This window comes from Natrix helvetica, assembly GCF_964273705.1.
Source record: "Natrix helvetica genome assembly, chromosome: 7".
NCBI lineage: Eukaryota > Metazoa > Chordata > Lepidosauria > Squamata > Natricidae > Natrix > Natrix helvetica.
The window spans coordinates 18,530,332-18,553,599 of NC_138558.1; the positions used below are offsets into that span (position 1 = coordinate 18,530,332).

Genomic DNA, 23,268 nt, shown 5'->3' on the forward strand with positions numbered 1-23,268 from the left:
TAAGAGGGAAACGTCTGAACTACACGTGCCTCTTTTACATCTGTGTTATTGATAGGGAAAGTCTAAAGAAGAACTGTTTTAATACTTGATTGAATGTGATTACTGTATTTTGTTTGATCAGCTTTTATCTCTGGGACTATACAACATTTTCAAGTTCATAAAAGGTTGCAGTATTCATATGAATATCATTATATTCCTCTTCAATCTTTCCACATCAAGATGGGAGAATCAAATGTATATGGAATATAACTAGATACCTCCCATTTCTCCTTCATGCTTTTAAGAGTTTATGAATTAAGGGCTTAAAATGACCAAAGGTGTTCCAGAAAAAGAAAAGAGAAGAGAAGAAAAGAAAAAATAAAATAAAGAAATGCTCCAAGCTCTACCAACTTCTGATAAACATTTAGAATTTTTTAAAAACCCACTTATCTATCTGAAATCTGCTTAATACTGATGGCGTTAATTCTTATTTGATATTCTTGGCACAAATCAGACTTTTCCCCCTAACATACCAAACAATTTTAATACCGTGTTTCCCTGAAAATAAGACAGGGTCTTATTTTCTTTTAACCCCCCAAATAAGCACCTGGCCTTATATTTGGGGAGATCTTATTATTTTTGAGGTGCAGGAGGTGCCGAGCATGGTCACCACATGGCTGCTTTCAGGGAGGGCTTATTTTCAGGGGAGGGCTTATTTTTAGCGCATGCACTCAAAAGCCCGCTTGGGCTTATTATCTGGGGAGGTTCTTATTTTCACGGAAACAGGGCATCAGGAATAACACAATACTATCTACTATTCTTCGGAATGAAAACTCTTCCCTTAATATCATATCCTGCGAAGATACAAGTATTACAACTGGAAACACTCCATGGACATTGCAGTCCCAACACTCAGTTGGGAAATGTGAATGAGATGATTAAAAAATGGCAACGATACACGCATTTCAGGGAAATATATATTTTAATGGATATTTGATCAGACAATGTGAACCATGCAGATGAAGGGCAAGAACCTCACCTCCCATTGTCCCTGGGCTGCTTGGTTCTTCAGCTGAATTTTCCAGTCTTCGGTGTTCGGTACTGCACAGTGGTGCATTGTTAGAATAACAGGCCGAGTTAGTAATGCTCCTGGAGGCCCACAGCTTACTACAGGGGTCAAAAGGGTCTGACAATCTTCTACTGGTGGCCTGAATGTATTATAAAAGAAGAAGAAAATATATATTCATCAGGTATCATAGAAACGGATTCATTTTAAACCTTGTTATTCTTTATCCCTGAATTGATAAAGTGAAGTTTTTGGCATTATTTAACAATAAGGTATTAACAATTATTTGTGCTTGAAATCACTGCAAAAGAATAAGAAAGAAAAGCAGAAAAATATCTATGATAAATATTGGTAAAAAATTAATTAAAGAGGAGGTTGCTATACATTCTATAAGTAAAGGTAAATGTTCTCCTTGCACATATGCGCTAGTCATTCCTGACTCTAGGGGTCAGTGCTCATCTCCGTTTCAAAGCCGAAGAACCAGCGCTGTCCAAAGACGTCTCCGTGGTCATATGGCCGGCATGATTAAACGCCATAGGCGCACGGAATGCTATTTTTTCTACTTGCTTTTTTATATGCTTTCAAACTGCTAGTTTGGCAGAAGCTGGGGCAAATAATGGGAGCTCCGTTATGCGGCACTAGGGAATCGAACCGCCAAACTGCTGACCTTTGTGATCAACAAGTTCAGCATCTTAGCCACTGAGCCATCGCATCCCTTTTTAAATTCTATAGTAGATTTTAAATAGTAATTCCTCTGTATTTTATTTATGTATCCTTGCAAGTGACATTACTTCCACCACACAGATATTCGTGTAACATCTTGTTCCTTGAGGATAATATAGGAACATATAGTGTGAGCTGAAAGGAAAATGTTTTTCTCTTTGAAAATATTGGATTCAGGACAACCGATGGAAACTAAATGCAGAATAATTGAGGAACAACACAACAAGTTCTTTGTCCTAATTTTTATTTTTACAGTTTATGCTGAAATTGAAAATAAAAATAAGAAGCGATGTTATAACTCATCAAGTCATCATATTTTTCCCCCTTCCTTCCAACATATTCATTCTTTCTTATATATTGGTTTTGCAATTTGACCCTTACTCTTTGTCTCTATAGATGGCCAAACAGCTCAAACTATTACTGGTAACCAGCTCTATATTAAAACTAGAATACAATCATTATTAGTGATCCACAGACTACTTATTATCTTTCTTACAGTATTTGTCCATTTTAGAAAGCTTTCTTTTATTTTCCCATACTTCGCAAACATTTTATGGAAGTATATCATAACCAGTGACGTGCAGTCAGGTGAGGCAAGTGAGGCACAGCTTCACCACTCTCATCATGAAAAAAAAAGTAAAAGGAAAAAGCTGAGCTAGTTGCTGCCTCACCGTGGATGACTCTGCTTAACCTCACTGGTGCTCTCCCTCCCCAAGTGTAGTGACTTCCTCCCCAGGCCCCCATTCATTTCTCTCTCACACACACACAGCTGGATAAAACTATATAAAAATCTAGCCCAGCTTCACTGATTACAAGTTTGAAAAGGCAACGCGGCTCCACCTGCAATCAAACTACACTTGGGGAGGGAGAGCACAAGCGAGCACTGAGGAGACCACAGGAGGAGGCAGGAAGCCAGGCAAAGAGCCATGCTGTAGTACACACACTTCCCCCCAGCCTCTTTCTTTTGGAAGGCTCGGCTTGGCTCCCCTCCGGCTTCTCTGCCTCTCCTCTCACCCCAGCCTGCCAGCAGGAGGTGGTGGGTGGGCTTTATTGTGTTCCAGGCATTTCCCACCCAGACAGCAGGCTGCATTTACAATGGTGGAGGTGTTTGGGAAAGGCAGCAGGGGAATGGGGGGGGGGGGATGGCAGAGGAGCTGCTTTCAACCCACTGGAAAAGATATCCAATCCAACTTTTGTGTGTGTGGGGGTTTGTTTGAGAGTGAGTGAGAGAGGGAAGGGGTAGGAGAGATAGTCCAATCCAACTTGTGTGTGTGTGTGTGTGTGTGTGTGTGTGTGTGTTTGAGAGAGGGGGAGGAAGGGAGAGGGAGGAAGGAGGGGAAGGAGAAGAAAAAGAAAAAGAAAGAAGGAGCAAAGGAGAAAAACAAATGCTGTCGCTTTAAATTGGAACTGAGCATGCCTGGCTGTGGAATTCTGGGAGTTGAAGTCCACAAGTCTAAAAATATTTGAAACCCAGCACTGTGTCAGTGCCTCACCTGTCATAAACCTCACCGCACGTCACTGATCATAACCGTCCCTTTCTCTAATTTCTCCCATTTCTATAATGCACACACACAGACGTAATTATAAAATCACTTGATTCTAGTTGATTCATTATTCATTGCAAATCATTCAGATTGTCAGTCCACAAAATAGCAAATGCTACATGGAAAAGTACATGTACATCTATATCTGCAGTCAACACATCTCTAAGAACAATTGCTTATACGTTGACAAAAATACATCATAAAGCAAGGAGACATGACAAATCCTTGTCTTACTCTTTCTTTGTGCTAAACCATTTCTTAAGCATTTTCATTCTCAGCTAAGCTTTGCCTTTAAATCACTCTTATCACATTAGCAGCCAAGATTTAAAACTCATATTCACACAAAGCATTCCATGCTCTGGGCCTAATCATTTTATCATACATACAATATCTTCTTTTGTCAACTTTCCATTCATTCTTCAAGATTAATCTGCTTTATAATACAGGATTTATACTTTTGCTTCCCGAAAAAAAGCAAAACATTATACGGATGCCTACAAATTCTTCATGCAAAAAATTCACCCTAGCAATAATGCAAATATTTTTCTAATAGAAACCCTCTGTTTGAGCCAGAAACAGTAATACGAGGCTACCACTAATCATAAAATCCAATCTACTGCTCATCCTCATGCTAAAATTATGCAGAGGCATACTGCTTGATTACTCAGCTGATCGCTCATGCTGTCAGTAGGAGTAGCTAACCAAGACAGGAAATCTGTCTGCAGTTTGTTTAGCATTATATGTAACCTGTGTGATGCCTTGTTTGTCCCTCTACGCAAGCCAGAAATAAGAAACCGGAGGTGATCAAACTAGAATTCAGGATTCGGTTTCTTAAAGAATAATCCAAAATCACTAATTTGAATGTAGGCCTTGGTTGGAGCACTAACAAGAAGAGTCAAGTAGAAGATCTGAGTTGGGAGACTTCTACTAATACAGATTTTTGTGTCAATGTTCTGTATTGCACTCTACAGGAGAATATTTTGATTGACTGACTGACTGATTGATCTGTATGCTGCCGAACCCATAAAGAGTCACTGTGGCATATGAATGACAACTGGAACTACAGTGCCTCTCAGGTATATTTTATAGTCTTATTCAGATATATTTATAACTCTTCCCTTCTTTTCCCCTGCCAACACTACTCAAAAGATGTTAAGTGCAGAAAAGGCTTGTGTGTTCGATACAAATATGTAGACTTCTTCATTAGGAAAAACCCTGACAATGCGGTGTTCTGGTTGATGTGGTAACCAATGCATGTACTGAGGTACCCTCAACAGTTTTATTCTTGCAGACAGTTCTGCTCTATTAAAGTATGTATCTTTTGAACAAGGTTGCCTGGGGATTCTTGCAAATTTCCTATGGTAAATATCCCAAATACTGAATGGGGCTCATGAAACTGACTGAAATCTGTCCGAGTGACACTGTAGTCCAGGTGTGTGTGTGTGTGTATCTGAGAGAGAGAGAGAGAGAGAAGAAGAAGGAGGAGGAGGAGGAGGAGGAGGAGGAAGAGAGAGAGAGAGAGAGAGAGAGAGAGAGAGAGAGAGAGAGAGAGAGAGAGAGAGAGAGAGAGAGAGAGAGAGAAACGAACTTAATTCATTAACATATTTAGCCATAATGAGCCATTAAATGTTGCAGTTTCTGTATAGATACCTATTCATTACCAGACACAGAACACAGTAGAACTAATAAGCCATTTAAATATTGCAATGCTGTTGATAGTGCATTAGTCATACTTTGCAACACAGATTTAAGAATGGTCAAAACAGTAGATTGAGATGAAAAATGTAAAACATCTTCTGTTATTCTAGGCTGGTTCCTGTTTGCAGGCTAAAATCTAGGATTATGTTAAATGCAGTTAGTATCAGGAAATGTCAAAGTGCATCTTCAGTGTAATTGAAAAGTGTATTAAAAATACACATCAACTGTTATTATTGTGTCCCTCCATGATTTTTAATGACCCCCGCTTCCCATTTTCATATACTAATGACTTAGGTTATTCATTCCACAAACTTCTGGGTGGTGTTTACTATTCTCATTAGAATGCATTGACAATAGTTTAAGAAATAACAGCTTTGAACTCCAGCAATGACATTGCTTCTCTTGAAGAGCATAAACCAGAATAAATTTTTAATGGGCAGGGAACGGTTTATCGTTGATCTGCTGTTGGTTCCTCAGAAATATGTGGTGAATGTCATGTACAACTTAAGATGACATTCACTTATGTACTACAATTACCTATGTTACATCTCTTGAAACTTGGTAGGAATCATTTTTTTCCTATGTATTTATCCTAGAGGGCATCATTACTATATTAAGCATTCATCTAGAAAATCAAGCTCAGTAAACAGTTATTAGGACTTTTCCCAAGGAACCTGGTGTCTGTAGTTATGATTTCTGAGAACGCTATTAATGATTCTCTCTAATCTAAATTACAATATTGGGTTCTCCACAGGGAAAGCCATGCTGGCAATTAGTATGCTTGCAGAAGTTTTTAGTATATATAATTCTGAGCGACATACAGATTTCATTATTTCAATTGTGTCCTCTTTGTTATTGTGCCAATTATTTGGTTTGCTGGAATAAAATACTATACTTTGATTAACACAGAATTTAAAGGGGAGGAAAAAAGAATATAGAGTGAAAGAATTGAGACGAATAACCACGGGAGCAGATGGTTATCCTTCCAGACCTGTTGAGTACTTTGCAAAATTTAAACTTTGTGGTATTTCACTGAAGTTTTACTTCATGCAAATGTTTATACAAATGTATTATCTTCTCCAAATTGGCATGATCAAAAATGTTTTGGGCAGCCTCCACCAATCCTACATTTGTACTACTTTCTTTTGCCCAGAAATGCCATATGCTAGATTCAGTACTTTTTAAAAAAATATATTATTTTTTCTGATAACAAATATTCATTTGAAAGAACAATGCCAGATTATTGTAGGTGGCAAAAAAAAAACCCACCAAAAAAACCCCCAACCCAAACTGCACCAATAGCAAAATCTACCTTACATAAGAACTAAAAAAAGAAATGTGAAGATATTATAATAGCAACTGTTGTTATGTGTTCTTGATAATTAGAACAAAACTTTATTTATCTGATATTAGTCATCTACTTGAGACTTCCATAATTTGACACTCAATGTAATTTTGGCCAAGAAAGTACATATATATGTCTATTGTTATCATTGTTCATAACACAAGAAATGCTTTCTGGATCCATTTAATCTACTATTGCCAAAAAATGCACTCAGAAAACCCATAAGCCTAAACATATTTCAGATACCCTTTCAGGAAAATTATTATACTTATACAAGATAGGATGATACCAGAGATGGCCAACTGAACTTGCAAAATTATCCTGGTCTCAAAACTATTTTTTTGAAAACAGCAAAACAAGATTATATGGTGTTCAGGAGAACACATACATTTCATGGAAATAATGTAAATACATCTTACAATCCAGTCCTGAAGATTTAGCATAATGAGCCATGACATGTAATGTTGTTTCCACATTTGACACATATTCATCATCAGACTGTGCATCGTGAAACTCTAAACCAGGGTCTGCAACCTTAAACACTCAAAGAGCCATTCGGACCCATTTCCCACAAAAAAGAAAACAAAACCAGGGTGGGCGTGGCCAACTCAATGTCACTCACTCCCACCCAGTCACATGATCCCCCCAGTCACGCATGACTCCCCAGTCACGCATGACCCCCAAGTTTTGTCACTCACTCCCCCCAGTCACACATGACCCTCCCAGTCCCCCAGGTTTTGTGGCCCTTGGTGTTTTCCTTTTCTGTGGGAAACATGGTGGGATCACTCAACAGAGAGCTGCAGCAGAGGGACGAAAGAGCCACATGTGGTTTCAGAGTCACGGGTTGCTGACACCCGCTCTAAACCATCAACGTTTTTGAGAGTGCTATTCTTTGTCATCCTTAAGTCTCCTTTTTAAAAAATTCCCCAATCCAGCTGATGCCTCTAAATTTATGTCGTTTCCTTCTACTAATAATCTAGAATTCGTCATTAAAAGTAAGAGCCTAATTTCACATGAATCTGTATAGTCCTTTTTTCCAAACCTTCTAGATTGATGATCATCACGCCATATGGCAGCAAATTGCATATTTAACTTTATTTATATTTGTGTTACATTTATATGATTTCCCATCTAGCATAAGTGACCCATTTAAAACATCAGTACAATACAATAACTCAAAATAAAAATGAAAAACGAACAACACTAAACCAAGAACAAGACCAAAAAGAATAAAACAAAAAACCTATGTGTTATAACACTTATTTTTATTTTTAATCTCGGCATAAACGGTAAACAAAATTAGGACAAAGAAATTGTTGCGTTATTCCTGAATTATTCTGCATGTAGTTTCAATACATTGCCCTGAGTCCAATATTTTCAGAGATAAAAACATTTCCCTTTCAGCTCACACTATATCTATCCCAGGGGTGTCCAAACTTGGGAACTTTAAGACTTGTGGACTTCAACTCCCAGAATTCCCCAGCCAGCATGGGGAATTCTGGGAGTTGAAGTCCACAAGTCTTAAAGTTCCCAAGTTTGGACACCCCTGATCTATCCTGTATTAGATAGATTTTGGAAAAAAAGTGCAAAGAAGAGCAACTAAGATGATTAAATGTCTGGAGACAAAAACATATGAAGAATGATTGCAGGATTTGGGTGTTGCCAATCTGGAGAAAAGAAGGACTGCGGAGTGACATGATAGCAGAATTCCAGTATTTGAGAGGCTGCCACAAAGAAGAAGGGTATTTTCCAAAGCACCAGAACGGAAGACAAGAAACAATGGATGTAATACAATACAATAGTAGAGTTGGAAGGGACCTTGGAGGTCTTCTAGTCCAACCCCCTGCCTAGGCAGGAAACCCTATACCGTTTCAGACAGACAGCTATCCAACATCTTCTTAAAAACTTCCAGTGTTGGGGCATTCACAACTTCTGCAGGCAAGTTGTTCCACTGATTAATTGTTCTAACTGTCAGGAAATTTCTCCTCAGTTCTAAGTTGCTTCTCTCCTTGATTAGTTTCCACCCATTGCTTCTTGTTCTACCCTCAGGTTCCTTGGAGAATAGTTTGACTCCCTCTTCTTTGTGGCAACCCCTGAGATATTGGAACACTGCTATCATGTCTCCCCTACTCCTTCTTTCTCTTAAGCTAAACATACCCAGTTCCTGCAACCGTTCTTCATATGTTTTAGTCTCCAGTCCCCTAATCATCTTTGTTGCTCTTCTCTGCACTCTTTCTAGAGTCTCCACATCTTTTCTACATCGTGGCAACCAGAACTGAATGCAGTATTCCAAGTGTGGCCTTACCAAGGCATTATAAAGCGGCATCAACACTTCACGTGATCTTGATTCTATCCCTCTGTTGATGCAGCCTAGGACTGTGTTGGCTTTTTTGGCAGCTGCTGTACACTGCTGGCTCATATTTAAATGGTTGTCCACTAGGACTCCAAGATCCCTCTCACAGTTGCTATTACTGAGCGAGGTACCATCTATACTGTACCTGTGCATTCCATTTTTGTTGCCTAAATGTAGAACCTTACTCTTTTCACCATTGAATGTAAACTAATCAAGGAGAGGAGCAACCTGAAATGAAGGACAAAATTCCTAACAGTGAGAACAATTAACCAATGGAACGGCTTGCCTTCCACTGATTAAGTTGTAAGTGCTTCATCACTGGCGGTTTTAAAGAAAAGATTGGACAACCGCCTATCTGAAATGGTATAGGGCAGGGGTGTCCAAACTTGGGAACTTTAAGACTTGTGGACTTCAACTCCCAGAATTCCCCAGCCAGGCTGGCTGGGGAATTCTGGGAGTTGAAGTCCACAAGTCTTAAAGTTCCCAAGTTTGGACAACCCTGGTATAGGGCTATGATGGCGAACCTTTGGGATGCGTGCCAGAGGTGGCATGCAGAGCCCCCTTTGCGGGCACGAACGTTGTTGCCAGCTGCACTTCCAGATATTTTGGCACTCGTTGCTGAAAAGATTAACCATCATTGGTACAGGGTCTCCCACTTGAGCAGGGGGTTGACTTCTAGCTACATTCTGATTAAATATATCTCCTTAGCATCCTATATCCAAGTGAAAAAAAAAGTTTGAACATTTTGATTTCCCCATGCTTTGATTGCTCTTTTGCAACTCTACTAGATCCTTTTTTAAGAGACAGTAACCAAGTTAACACTATAGTTGTGATTTCCATTTGAAAAGCCAATCTTTGTTTCTTAAAAGCAAAATGGGTGCTTTTATTTAAGCTGTCACTACAAAAGCAGAGGGGAAAAGCACAAGGCCAAATGTGCACTACAGGCAATCAACAGTGTATTTGTGTCACGGTACATTTGGGGTGAGCTGAGTATGAAGAAATTGTAGCTGCAATGACCTATTAGACGTGGATTGAATAAAATTGGGCCTGATCCTACCTTCCTGCAATAGACATAGGCACGTCATTTATTTAAAATTTGACCTGCCTTGGAATTTAGGCTTATGAAGATGGAGGGAGTAATAGTACTTTATGAAATAACTGGCAAATAGATCTTTGTTATAATTCCCTGTTTCTAAAACATAAGTGACATATTTCTCTTTTAATTAATTTTCTGAAGCAATTAGTTTAGGGATAAGAGAACAGATTATCAGATTATAGAAGTGTGTCTAGCTGCAGCTGAGAGCAGACCAGGCTGCCACTGGAGAAAGTAAGTGAAAACTGAAATGATCAGATCAGAATGCAGGGCTTTTTGGATCCAAAACTGAAAAGAAGTGTGCAAAACACACATCACCTTCAGTAGTCTTTGTTCAATGAATACTTGTTCAGTTATCTTTCAAAATTACAACAATACTGTGTTTCAGGCCTGCAGCCATATTTCTCTTGGATCTTTGGCCTGCCACACTTGCTATTATTCTACTATGCCCTTTTCTATTGTGGGAAAATGAGAAGGGGGTGGGGTTGTATGGAGTTAGATGCTAAGTATCCATAACAAAATTCTTTCTAGAAAGCCAAGGTCATCCTTTGTCTTTGCACCTCTGCACCTGCCCGGAATTGGATGGGTGGAACTGTCAGCATGGCAGTGGGAGATTGGGCCATGTGATGGATTTGTGGGTGCGGGGGCAAAATCTTGAACTTTCAACTGGGTGGGGAAAACCTGGAAGCTTTCAGATTTGGGCTTTCCCAGATGTGCCAACATATGTCTTAATAAATTGGAACTTTGAGCAATACTTTGCCTTGGACTCTGATTTACTTTTGGATGCTATTTGGAACCCTGACATTAACCCGAATCTGACATTGTGGTTCATGCATCCCATGGTCACATGATTGCGATCTTACGACGGTGTCAGCATTCTGCAGTCATGTGATTGCTCTTTGCAATCTTCTCTGCTGGCTTCCCACCAGCAAAGTCAATGGAGGAGTTAGCAAGGAAGATTACAAGCCCTTCTCTGCTGGCTTTCTGCAAGCAAAGTTAGCAAGGAAGGTCAACAGTCCTTCTTTGCCGGTTTCCCACAAGCAAAGTCAATGGGGGAGTTAGCAAGCATTATTCCTTCTGGTCAGTCTTCCCCACCTGGCAGCAGTCATCCCCAGCTCTGCCATACTCAGGATGCCGCTTGTGTGTTACCCTCCCCTCTCTGGCAGCAACTATTCCTTCGCTTGTTGTAAGCCTCCTGACACTCTATTCAATGTTTACATTCATGCAGTCTTATTTCAGATGCTCAGAATAAGACAGTTGGAAGGCACCTTGTAGGCCATCTAGTACAACCCCCCGCTCAAGTAGGAGACCTTATACAATTTCTGACAAGTGACTGTCCAGTGTCTTCTTGAAAGCCTCCAATGATAAAGCACCCACAACTTCTGAAGGAAAGCTGTTCAATTGGTTGATTGTTCTCAAAGTCAGAAAATTTCTCCTTATTTCTAGGCTGAATCTCACCTTGATCAGTTTTTCTATCTATTGTTCCCTGTCTGGATTTCATATGCTTTGGAAAATAGGTTGTTCCTCTCCTCTCTGTGGCAGCCCCTCAAATATTGGAACACTGCTAACATGTCTCCCCTGGTCTTTCTCTTCACTAGACTAGCCATGCCCAGTTCTTGCAACTGTTCTTCATATGTTTTAGCCTCCAGCCCCTAATCATCTTCGTTGCTCTTCTCTGTGCTATTTCTAGAGCCCAATATCTTTTTATAGTATGGTGACCAAAACCGGACGCAGTAGTCCAGGTGTGGCCTTACTAAGGCTTTATAGAGCGATTACTAATACGTCACATGACCTTGATTCAATTTCTCTGTTAATGCGTTGTCTTTTTTGGCTGCTGCCACATACTGCTGGTTCCTTTCACTCCTTTAAAAACTTGCACTCCTTGCTTAATGACAGGAATGAGGAATGCCAGAAGTGCTGTCACTAAGCAATGTAGTCACGTAACATTATGCTTTACAACCTTATGACGGAATGATAGAAACGTCAGTGCCAATTACTGTCATTAACTAAGGACAACATATATGTAAGAAAATTAGATGCAGAATATAAAGTTTGGTTGATAAAGAATACCATCCTACTCCACTCTTCCCCTTAGCCTGGGGAATGGTACCCTTATAGCTGCGACTTCCCTTCTTTATTTTGATACTGCTCCCAAATAGCTATTAACTACTCCAGCTGTTCAATTAAGTGTCTAGAACAGGGATGTTAAACTCGCATTGAGGGTCGCATCAGGGTTGTGTTTGACCTCAAGGGGTGGAGGTGGGGGACATGGCCAGCTTGATGTCACTCATGTCAGGCGTCCCTGTGGTGGCCCAAGCACTCTGCCAGCAAAAACAGGCTCCTGAGCTCCGTTTTCAGCTGCGACGGCTTCTTGCAACCCTCTGCTAGTGAAAAAGGAGCTGGGAGGGCTGCATGTGGCCCTCCTGACCGCCATTTTTGCTGGCAGAGATATCACGGGCCAGTCCTTTGCTGTTCCCAGGACGGCCCCGCAGGCCTGTTCTAAGCACCTCATGGGCCGGATCTGTGTCCTGGACCTTGAGTTTGACACCCCTGGTCTAAAATCACACTGTGAGTGAGATGGGTGGTGCCTAAATTTGACAAATAAAAAAAAAAGCCCAGCTCGAATGAAAGATTTCATCACTTGCTCCTGTCTCAGATCATAGAGAAGATGCCTTATTTCCTCAGCAAGGCTGCTCAGTTTGCTCGCAAACCGTTTTACGGCCTCAGCCTTGCCTCGATCCAAGCAGATATGCTGATCAGAAGGTTCCGTTAGCACAAGCGGCCTCCTCCCTTCAGCGAGCACTCAAGCAAATGCAAGTAGTAGAATCTCTTCTTACCTCATGCTCTCCTTTCGGTGAACCGTCACATACATTTCATAAACTCTCCCCTGAGGAATCGCCCCCGCAGGAATCAGCAAACTTACTCCTATAGAACAAGATGGCAAAAAAGAAAAAGGAAAAGCTGAAGCAAATAAAAGAGAAGAGGGGGGGGAGACAGTCTGACCTTTTGAATAATATGCTTTTTGGAGATTGACAGCATTTTATCCAGACTCTTGAAACAAAAATGGGATTTTTGCAGCCATCTTAATAGATGTAGTTTTCTGACTTGGTGGTGCCTCAGTGTTTGCTTTCTGCCATCTCGGAGTCTGAAACGGCTTTTGTTTTATTTAAGAAATGAGCAGATGGTTGCACTGCTGCTCAGATTGTAAAAATGAGGAGGGAAAAGCCAAGAGTTGCATTTACTATTCCAAACAGTAGTAATGGGATCATTGTTCTTGGCAGTTCTTATTTAATGAAACTTGGAAAAAAAAGGGGGCAAAGAAACATTGCTCATGAAACAACAGGAGTCTCTTTCCTGTTCCTGAGGATAAATCAGCTTTATCTGGCCATTATTCACCATTTAGATGAACGAATGTAAGTTTGGTTACAGAATGGGGAATATTCGTTAACATTTTTGTATTGCCAGCAGCTTGGAATGTTTATTGGATTGAAACTTAAAACCCAGCCTGTAAAAGTATGCTGTCAAAATGCAATTAAATTGTAATCATTTAAGATTCAGCAGCTGCAAAATTAAGGGTATTGTTAAAATCTCTCAACTAGGTCTAGAATCCCTACCCAGATCCTCTCCTCTGAGAGGAAGCCTTTAGACAGGTGTGGTTGGGATGCTAAACATGCCAAAAGTGCTTTTTCAAAAGGCAACTGGGCTTTGTTTCTCCTTGAAGACGCTTCGTCCAAGAAGTTTTTTCAGTTTCAGTTCATTCAGTTTTTGCAACTGAAGAAGCTTCTTGGATGAGAAACAAAACGTCTTCAAGGAAAAACAAAATCCAGTTGCCTTTTGAAAAACCATCTTTGGGACACCCGTGACCTGGATGACTGAGAATCTCCATAGAGATTTAGGGATCCTAAAGTTTTCCTTGTGAACATTCTTCTTAGTTCAGGAACCAATAATGTTTCCATTGGTATCCTTCCATTTCAGATATTCTAAATGGTAAGAGCATCTGTATGATGAGAGGAAAATGATGTGTTATCCCATTGACCCTCCCTGATCAATATATACTTATGAGAATGTTTGCAAGCTCCAAGACAGAGAGATAAACAGGCAGAGAGTTTGCTAGTGGTTAGGTGATGTCCTCATGACCATCCAGATTCTGACATCAACAGGACTCCCTCAGCATTAACCATGACCTGTTGGTCTTGCCCTGCTATGTTTTGTATATACATACTATTACATGGTCTCAGCAGAGCACATAAGCACATTAATTAACAAAGATTATAATACATTGGATATTCCCCACCTTCTCTGTCTAAAATCCCTCCTGTATGGGAAAGTCCCCAAGTCTCTCCAAGTCTGGTAAGAACTTCAGTCCAACTTCAGTTCAATAAGAGCCGTGGTGGTGCAGTGGTTAGAATGCAATATTGCAGAGTAACTCTATTCACATTGCCAGGACTTTGATTCCTTTGATCTGAACTGGCTCAAGGTTGACTCAGCCTTCCATTCTTCTGAGGTTGGTAAAATGAGGACCCAGATTGTTGGGGGCAACAGGCTGACTTTGTACACTTACTTAGAGAGGCCTGTAAAGCACTGTGAAGAGGTATGTAAGTCAAAGTGCTATTGCTACATTGTTTTGTGTCAAATTGATTGTTTCCCGATTGCTTATTTGTACCCTATGAGCTGCCTCTTGAAAAAACACCTTTGGGACAACCATGACATGGATGACTGAGAATTTCCATAGACATATTGCCACAGTTTTTCCCCGAATGCCATCACTGTGCTAAATAACTAATTCCCACAACACTGTCAACACTGTATTTACTAAGACTGTATTACTATTCTTCCTCTCATCCTTCCTATTACCTACTGTAACTCCTCTCATTTATGACTAACCATGTTGCTTGTATTGTAAGGATTTATATTGTTCTGTTTGTTTCCTAGCATGATTTGATTGCTTATGTGGAGACAGAACTTCACACACAAATAAGTTTACTGGAATACCTGCAAATGGTCATTATAATTATGGAAGATAATTAATTTAATTGCACAATGGATTTTCTTCTTTATTGCCCCCCATTTGACCTCCAAAGAGTTCATTTATCTTTAAATGTATCAATTAAAAAATTCTGAGGTTGCAAATGCAGAGAGAAAGAACTATTGTATTATAAACATCTGCCTTCCTACTGAGCTGGAGGAAACAAATTGAAATTTGGAACGGATTTCTTTCATATAATTAGTTTGCTCTTTTTATGTCAAGTGACAACGGAACTCTTTTTGCCTTGAACTTCAAAGTTTTCTCCCTCTTCCTTCTTTTTTTAATTGTGATACATGAAAGATAAAAAGCCAAAGGGCTCAACATCCTACTTCAAATAAGTTGACGGTAGAAGGTCTCTATCTGACGGCAATGACTCAGAGTTCTGCATTTTTCTCCTTCAGAAGAAGTAAGAAGTTAGTGAGAAGAATTTGTATAACAGCCAAGTAAAATCTAATGGGAGAAAAATATTTCTCTGATTTAAATGTAGGATTCAGCTTTCAATAATGACCCAAACCTTTGCTAGAGGGGGAAAAATCCAACAACCTCCAACAACTCTGGAACTACACGAGAAATGTTATTTAAAAGCAAATGGCTATAAATAATAATTTACCTGAATTAGGTACAATCAGATGACCCCCAAGAGAATTGAAGGTCCCAAAAGCAGTGCATGATGGATCGGTTTGCTGCGCAAGGCTCTGGTTTTTCATGTTTAATGCTTCATTATCCAGTAGGGATTGGGTAATCTGTGGAGAAAGTTTGGATGAAAAATCCGACAGCTCATCCTGGGGTGTGACTGCACCCGAATTATTGTAAACTTTGATCTTCAAGCTGGGCAGTGGATCCAGGATTGGAGAGTTGGTCATGGGAATTTTATCAGAGACGTCATGCAAGGCATAGACCGGGCCCCTATACATAGCTGCTGCAGAAGTAAGGTCAGGGGGAACCGCTAGGAGATCTGTTTGAAAGAAGAAGAAGAAATGCAACATTAAAATCAAGAAGCTACGGCCTTAACAACAACAGCATCCCCAACAGGCCCTCTCTGGATTTGATATGAATAAAACCCTCAGAGTTTCATATTCAACTTGGCCTTCTAGGGCAACTTTGAACATTTGCTGTTTAAAACAAATAATGTGCTCATAAACCACCGATAAAAGGTAATTTCTACCCTGTTTCTCCGAAAATAAGCCCTTCCCTGATAATAAGCCTGATAATCGGGCTTTTGAGAGCATGTGCTAAAATAAGCCCTCCCCCAAAATATTGCAACACAGCAGCAGACATAAGATGACCATGCTCACCGCCTCCTGCACCTCAAAAACAATAAGACCTCCCCGAAAATAAGGCCAAGCGCTTATTTCGGGGATCAAAAGAAAATAAGACCCTGTCTTATTTTCCGGGAAACACGGTATTAGTCAGGAAAAGGTAAAGGTTTCCCTTGCAGATATGTGCTAGTCGTTCCCGACTCTAGGGAGCGGTGCTCATCTCCGTTTCAAAGTTGAAGAGCCAGCGCTGTCCGAAGATGTCTCTGTGGTCATGGGCCGGCATGACTAAATGCCAAAGGCTCATGGAATACTGTTACCTTCCCACCAAAGGTGGACCCTATTTTTCTACTTGCATTTTTACATGCTTTCGAACTGTTTGGTTCGCAGAAGCTGGGACAAGTAATGGGAGCTCACTCATGCTTGGGATTCAAACTGCTGAACTGCCGACCATTCTGATCGACAAGCTCAGCATCTTAGCCACTGAGCCACTGTGTCCCTTATTAGTCAGGAAAGGCTTCACTAAATCATGACTGAGGTATAGGTTTGGCTGCGGACCTTGAAATCTGAAAATGTTTCAAAATATTAAGCTGCTGCATGCAGCCAAAATTATGTGATCGATAATTTGTACAGTCATAGTAAGGCATTTCACATATGAAGATTCACTTTTACAGGTGAGAGCCTGTTGTTTTTCCAGATGATATCTGCTTATGGGTGAAGAACATGGTTAAGTGTTCCTCAGATAGGATGGAAGGGAACAGGGCTATGTAACAGAAGCAGCTTAAGCATTTGAACTACCTCTAATCAATAATTTATGATAGATTCAGTATATTAACCTGCAGTTCTGGAGATGTCTCAAAATAAGACTTTTTCCAGAAAGGGGAGCAAAGATTCCAAGAGCTTTGGCAGAATGTTTTCTGACTTTGCACAGCAGTTGCAGACGGGCAAAGTGATCAACAAAATTGACAGAAATGTTGGGAAGAGACAAGAAAGTTACTGCAATGTCAGCATGGCAGGAAACAAATGTCGGAGATTGTAAAGGCTTAAGATCCAGCTAATGAAAAGAAATCCTCAGGAGGCTGATAGGGCTGGGAAAAAATGGGAAAAGTACTATATCCTGAATCTTTGAAAAGTGGAAAATACTTTGTAGAAGTTTAATCCAGATGGAGGACAACCTTGTCAACCTTATACCATACAATATAGGAAGCATCCTGTTATAGTGCTCATTAGTCTGACAAGCACAAATTATGACCTACATGGCAGAGTACTTGGGGTTTTTAAGGTGGAACATGCTTACATCTGTGGGCTAAAAATTGCTACAGGACTAAGCGTTCACTTGTATTTTAGCAGCGGGATTCTCCTGAGAATGGATTCTAGAAAATTTCAAGAACTTGAGAAGCAAGTAGATTGTGAGTAGAAAGATTTTCCAACTAATGCAATCAATACAAGAGCAACCTAAGTTCAGGATCAAGTTCTCTCTTGCTTCTTTATATAAAAGATAGTTGTTAGGCTGTACATGTTATAGAGGTTCTATGATATGAAGGTTCCTTTCTGCAAAAGTTCATGAAGCTGAAATCTGATGGGGCCCTCAACATGTCCCTTCTAGTCAGTCTATTGTGTTTATCTGCAGTAGATGTGATCTGAAGTGTTCTTACAAGCTAGATGTCACACCTGTCACAGCTTAAACCTCTAATTAGATATGATCCTTGATTCCATTTGTTAAGAAAGGTATAGTTTATTAGAAGTCAAGCGTATTGCAATAAAGCATATCCAGAACTGAGAATGGTATGCCAAAGTCCCTAAATTCAAATTTTTCCTCCCTTAATTGAACTTCTGTTTTCCAGCGTGGGCATGCACACCAGCCAGCTAGTCTTCCGGTTACTGGCACACATGCGCGTGACGACCAGCTGGCCAGCAAGCATGCTCATGCTGGAAAATGAAAGACCAGCTCTTCCAATTTCTGGCACTGCCGCATCCATGAAGGCAGCTGATTGTCACGTGCGCCAGAAACCCAGAAGTGGAATGGGCAATGCCATGCGTGTCAGGCAACATGGCTCCATGTGCCACTTTGGGCACACGTGCCATAGGTTCACCATCACGGCTATACAGGCTATATAATTAATGAAATATCCCTGATCAAAGATTTACATTGGGTAAGAGGGACAAAAAGGTGATGATTTTTAAAGGAGGATGAAGAAGAGGGCCAAATGACATTAGTTCTTATAGATTAAGTTTTCTAGATATATTTATCTAGAAGGTATTCAGTTGGAGAAATCTGCTTTATGGCATATCTCTAAATGTTGTTAATAGTGACTGGAAACAAAGAAACAAACCCTGTCTTGCAGCTTTCGTTTAAATTTGGTTAATAGTGACTGGAAACAAACCTTGTCTTGCAGCTTTTATATTTACAGGCTGAAATCCACCATTTAGTGCTGAGGAATCTATAATATCTGACTCGAAGTCTCGATGGTTCTTCCGGTAGATGAATAATGCAACAGTTACCGAAATAGCCAAGCACACAATCACGGCTATCACAATGCCAACGTAGAGAGCGACATCATCCGAATCAGGAGCAGCTAGGAGGGGGGGGAAGGGGGAACCAAAAAGAAAAAAGAAATTGGGACACAAAGGTAGAGAACATATTGCAGTATTTTTCGGAGTATAAGACATATCTTTTTCCCTCAGAAAAGAAGCTGAAAATCTGGGTGCATCTTATACACTGAATATAGCATTTTTTTACCTCCCGAAACCCCCCCCTTCACCAAAACGGCCGTGTATAGCTTTTCGGAGGCTTTCAGAGAGCTCCTGGGGGCTGTGGAGGGCAGAAATGTGTGAAAAATGGACTGTTTTTTGCTCACTTTTGCCCCCCCAGCCCCCAGGAACACTTTACAAGCCTTCTAAAGGCTATTCATGCCCTTTAAAAATCCAGGCCTGTTTTCGAGAGGTTTGCAGAGTGCATAACCTTTTTTTTTTTTAAAGCCTCTTAAAAACCTTGGTGCATCTTATACTCCAGTGCGTCTTATACTCCAAAAAATATGGTAATTGTACCACATACTTCTATCAGCTCCTATAGGTATTTATTATAGTTTTGCAAGTTAATTTTAAATTGAAAGCTCTGCCACATGATTTTGGAAGGAGGAAAAAATATCCGAGGCTTTAGTCATAACTGTTTTCTTATTCTTTATGTATTATTTTTTTGTCTTGGAAGCAAACAAAATAACACATTGTTCGTAACTAGACTGTCAAGGCGAATTTAATCAAAAGAGCCATTTAGCACTCTTTTCAGTGCTAATTTATTCAGCGGGGGCACTTGTTAATAAAAGAGGCTATATTTCCTTTTTGGCATACCGAAGCTTTACTTTTAAAAGTAAACAAATCTGAAAAGAAAATAAATGGGAAATGGTGACATGTCTGATAGACAGCCTGCCTACTTCTTAAAGAAAATACTTTGAGGCCAGAGCTCTGTAATATGGAGACATAGAACTAACTGTATGTTAATGCTTTTCAAATGTGCATGTGTATTTTATTTATTTGAGTCTCTGTCGATCAGTATGCGCATCTGTATGTATGTATAAGTTGGAGTGGCAGCTTATACTTTGCTTAAAGAAATGTTAAATATCTACCATATTTTTCAGAGTATAAGACCCACTGGAGTATAAGAAGCACCAAGATTTTGAAGAGGCAAATTAAAAAAAAGTTTTTGCACTCTGCAAACCTCCCCAAAACAGCTGTTTTTCGCAAAAACGGGCCTGTTTTTTGTCAAAAAAAAAAAAAAAAGAGAAGCATAGCTTTTAGGAGGCTTGTAGAATGCCCCTGGGGGCTGAGGAGACCCCAAAACTGAGTGAAAAACGGCCTGTTTTTCGCTCATTTTTGCCCTCCTCAGCCCCCAGGAGCACTCTACAAGCCTCCTAAAGGCTGAGCATGGCCATTTTTGCAAAGGGAGTGGGGTTTCGGGAGGCCAAAAGTGCCATATTGAGTGTATAAGATGCACCCAGATTTTCACCCTGTTTTTGGAGCGAAAAAGGTATGTCTTATACTCCAGAAAATACGGTACATATTGTTGACATGCCCCCCAGACAAGCTGAGGGGAATCTACTTGTCTAAGTCCCAAATATGCAATTTTGCTCTTAGGCTATGGGTGACTATTGAAAAGACTAGTGGCGCAATAAAACCTGGAGTAAAGTATCATCATATCAGAAAATTCAAAATCTGTTTCTAATACATCACTGATTTTTTGGGGGGGTTAAAAAAATCATATTTTCTATTTGTGTGTGTGTGTGTGTGTGTGTGAACATCACTGTTTTATGCATGCTGACAGAATTTGAGAAGTCTGCAATCTGTCAGAGAGCCTACGGCAGCTGTCCAAATCAGATTTGTTCCTCCTGTTTCCAACATGGTCTGACATGAAAATCCAAACAGCCTCTGCTTTAGACAACTTTCAAGAACAAAACAACAATTAACAGCAACAGAACAAGCTGATACCTCAACATGCCTTGGATAGCTTGCTGGAATGTACTGAGATGAAGGATGAAAATGGAACCAAAGCCGTTTAAGTTCAATAATATTTGAGGCCTTGTATTTTTGCCATATGAATATTTTTCTTCCTTTCTAGCATCTATCTCCTCCCACTCATAATTATAACCAATGTTGCTTGTATCTTTCAATTTATATTGTTTTATTTGTTTCCACTACGATTTGATAGCTTATTAGTAACCTTGACTATCACTAAGTGTCGTATCTTTTTATTCTTGATGAATGTATTTTTATTCTCCTTAGGTACACGGAGAGCATATGCACCAAAGACAAATTCCTTGTGTGTCCAATGACACTTGGCCAATAAAGAATTCTATTCTATTTCATGCATTATCAGCCTCCTTCCCTGGAGCCTATTCTTCCAAATGAAGTGACCGGTGACCGGTGATGTGTTCTTTGATTGCCCTGAAACATTGTCGTCATTTGAATGTCTTTAATTTAAAGTTAAGCTTAAATGTAAAGCATTGGGCACAATTCTTCTTTTCTACCAGTCTTTTCAAAGGCAACTGAACTCCAAGTATTTTGTAAGCATGTGTGTGTACTCTTATTGTTCTGTTGTTTTCATTTTAGAATTGTGGTTTTGTGAAGTTGCTTGTTCGTTGGAGTTATTTTAGTTGGATTGTGAGCTGCCCTTTAAGCTTTATGTTTGGTTTTATTTAATTTGGCTTGTATTGAAAGACTGGGTAGAACTTCAATAAGCATATAGTTATCCTTGAATTCATTAGGTGGATATTGTGTCTTTTCTCCCACAGCTCCAGGCAATGTCTATGGAATAACCCTTCATTTTATCCAACAAACTCCTGTATCTACATTTGGGCTGAATGCAACTGACTGTCTCAAAAGTTTCCAATTTTCCATTAATAAGGCTGGATTAGAATCCAGGTCTGTCTGATCTATCTCATTATAAGCCAGCATCTTAACTACTACACCATACTGGCTTTATTGGATGTTAGAGTCCTCACTTATTCCCAAATAATTGCTGTAAGGTAAGGCTAGTATGATCATGTCTGCAACACTTGTGAGGTGACACTGAATATACTCATCATCCACTTACTGTGTTCATAGTTTATTCTTCATTTATTCTAAATATCTAAATATTTATTCTCTAAATTTCCCAGTTTATTGATTTTCACAATGCAGATGAGCAAACTGCAAAAACAATAATAGCAAGGTAGAATTTTCTATAGTTCTGCTGTAGGAATCAGACCACTTTGGTGATCTTTTCACTCACATATTTGTAGTACATCCTTTCACTAAGCCCACAGGTAATATAACAGGCCACTCCATTGCTTCCCTCAGTAAGTCTTTCCTCCCAAAACCCCTCCCTATGTGACATAAATATGATGCAAACTTTTTCATGAACAGAAAATATTTTACTTATGTTTAAATAGACCGATATTACAATATTTAATATGCTTAAATAGTAAGCCTTTGGATTCGTTATGTACATAGGCAATAACTTCTTAAAAGAAAATATCATGTTCTAAAAATACTTGGTTTTGGTTTTCTTTAACTCCTAATACCGTGTTTCCCCGAAAATAAGACAGGGTCTTATTTTCTTTGACCCCTGAAATAAGTGCTTGGCCTTACTTTCAGGGAGGTCTTATTATTTTTGAGATGCAGGAGGCTGCAAGTGTGGTCACCTCATCGCCTCTGCCAGTGTTGTGCTGTGTGGTAGCGCAACACAGCCACTTGTCAGCTAGATGCTTTTCAAACAAAGCACTGCTCAGCTGCAGGAGTAAATGGCGGTAGGTAAGGAGTGGGGTGCGTGGTGCATCGCTGGGCCTGCAGCTCTTTTTGCAGCGGCCATTAGCATGACAGGAGCGCGGTGGCTAGGGTTGCGGGAGCAGCCATTAGTTAAGGGCATGTGGGTGGCGTGGGGCATATTCCACCCTCCCTTTTCTCCCTCCGGTCTCAGCAAGCAACCAGAGAGCATGCGCTCAAAAGCCTGATTGGGCTTAATATCTGGGGAGATCTTATTTTTGGGGAAACAGGGTAACATAGATGAACACCGATAGATGACCAAAGGACATTAGTTTCAATATATTCTGTCTAATGGAACTCAAAAGGTGCATTTGAAAATGCTACTATTTTATTTTATCTTTCAGAAATGGATTTAATGGAAAAAAAGTGTGAGGAAAAATCACCAAGGGAACCATTCCCTCTCATTGTTTTATCCTCTTTAATCCAATTTAAAAGTTGCAATTGTTCTGTTCCATGCTTTGCTGGAATCTTAGTTGGTTTCTTTGATTTTATTTTATCCCCCTCCCCTAAATTTGTTCTCCAAGTGTGGACTCTGCCTTAAACAAGCAAAACATAACTCTGGAGAAGTTGAATCTCTCTTCCCCAATGGATATACAACCTAGTGGAAAGTAACTCTTGGATCAGCTAATCAGAATCCAAGCACACATTATCAAGCAACACTTACAAGAAAATCCATATTCATTCTGGGTTCTCTGTTCAGTTGAAATAGGGTAAATGAAACCTTTAAAAGAAAAAAAAATGGGAATAAAATCAAATTAACACAGGGAGTTTTTAAACACACACATACACACATACACACAATTGCACCCAAATGCTTTAATTTAAAAATAAAACAAAAGGAACGAAAAGGGGAAAAAAAGGAAGGAAAAAGAAAAGGAAACTCATGGC

The 23,268-nt window shown here is 39.8% G+C and overlaps 1 protein-coding gene across 1 annotated transcript in view; it reads right to left on the reverse strand.

The window, feature by feature from the left end:
* The window catches only part of UNC5C (unc-5 netrin receptor C), a 334,341-nt gene that overhangs the window by 25,644 nt on the left and 285,429 nt on the right, over positions 1-23,268 (reverse strand). The window contains exons 8-12 of the mRNA XM_081960098.1: positions 23,045-23,101; positions 18,468-18,659; positions 15,438-15,782; positions 12,639-12,726; positions 1,019-1,187 (exon numbers count right to left, since the gene is read on the reverse strand). Coding sequence (XP_081816224.1) covers positions 1,019-1,187; positions 12,639-12,726; positions 15,438-15,782; positions 18,468-18,659; positions 23,045-23,101 — 851 coding nt within the window. The remainder of the gene's footprint in view (positions 1-1,018; positions 1,188-12,638; positions 12,727-15,437; positions 15,783-18,467; positions 18,660-23,044; positions 23,102-23,268) is intronic.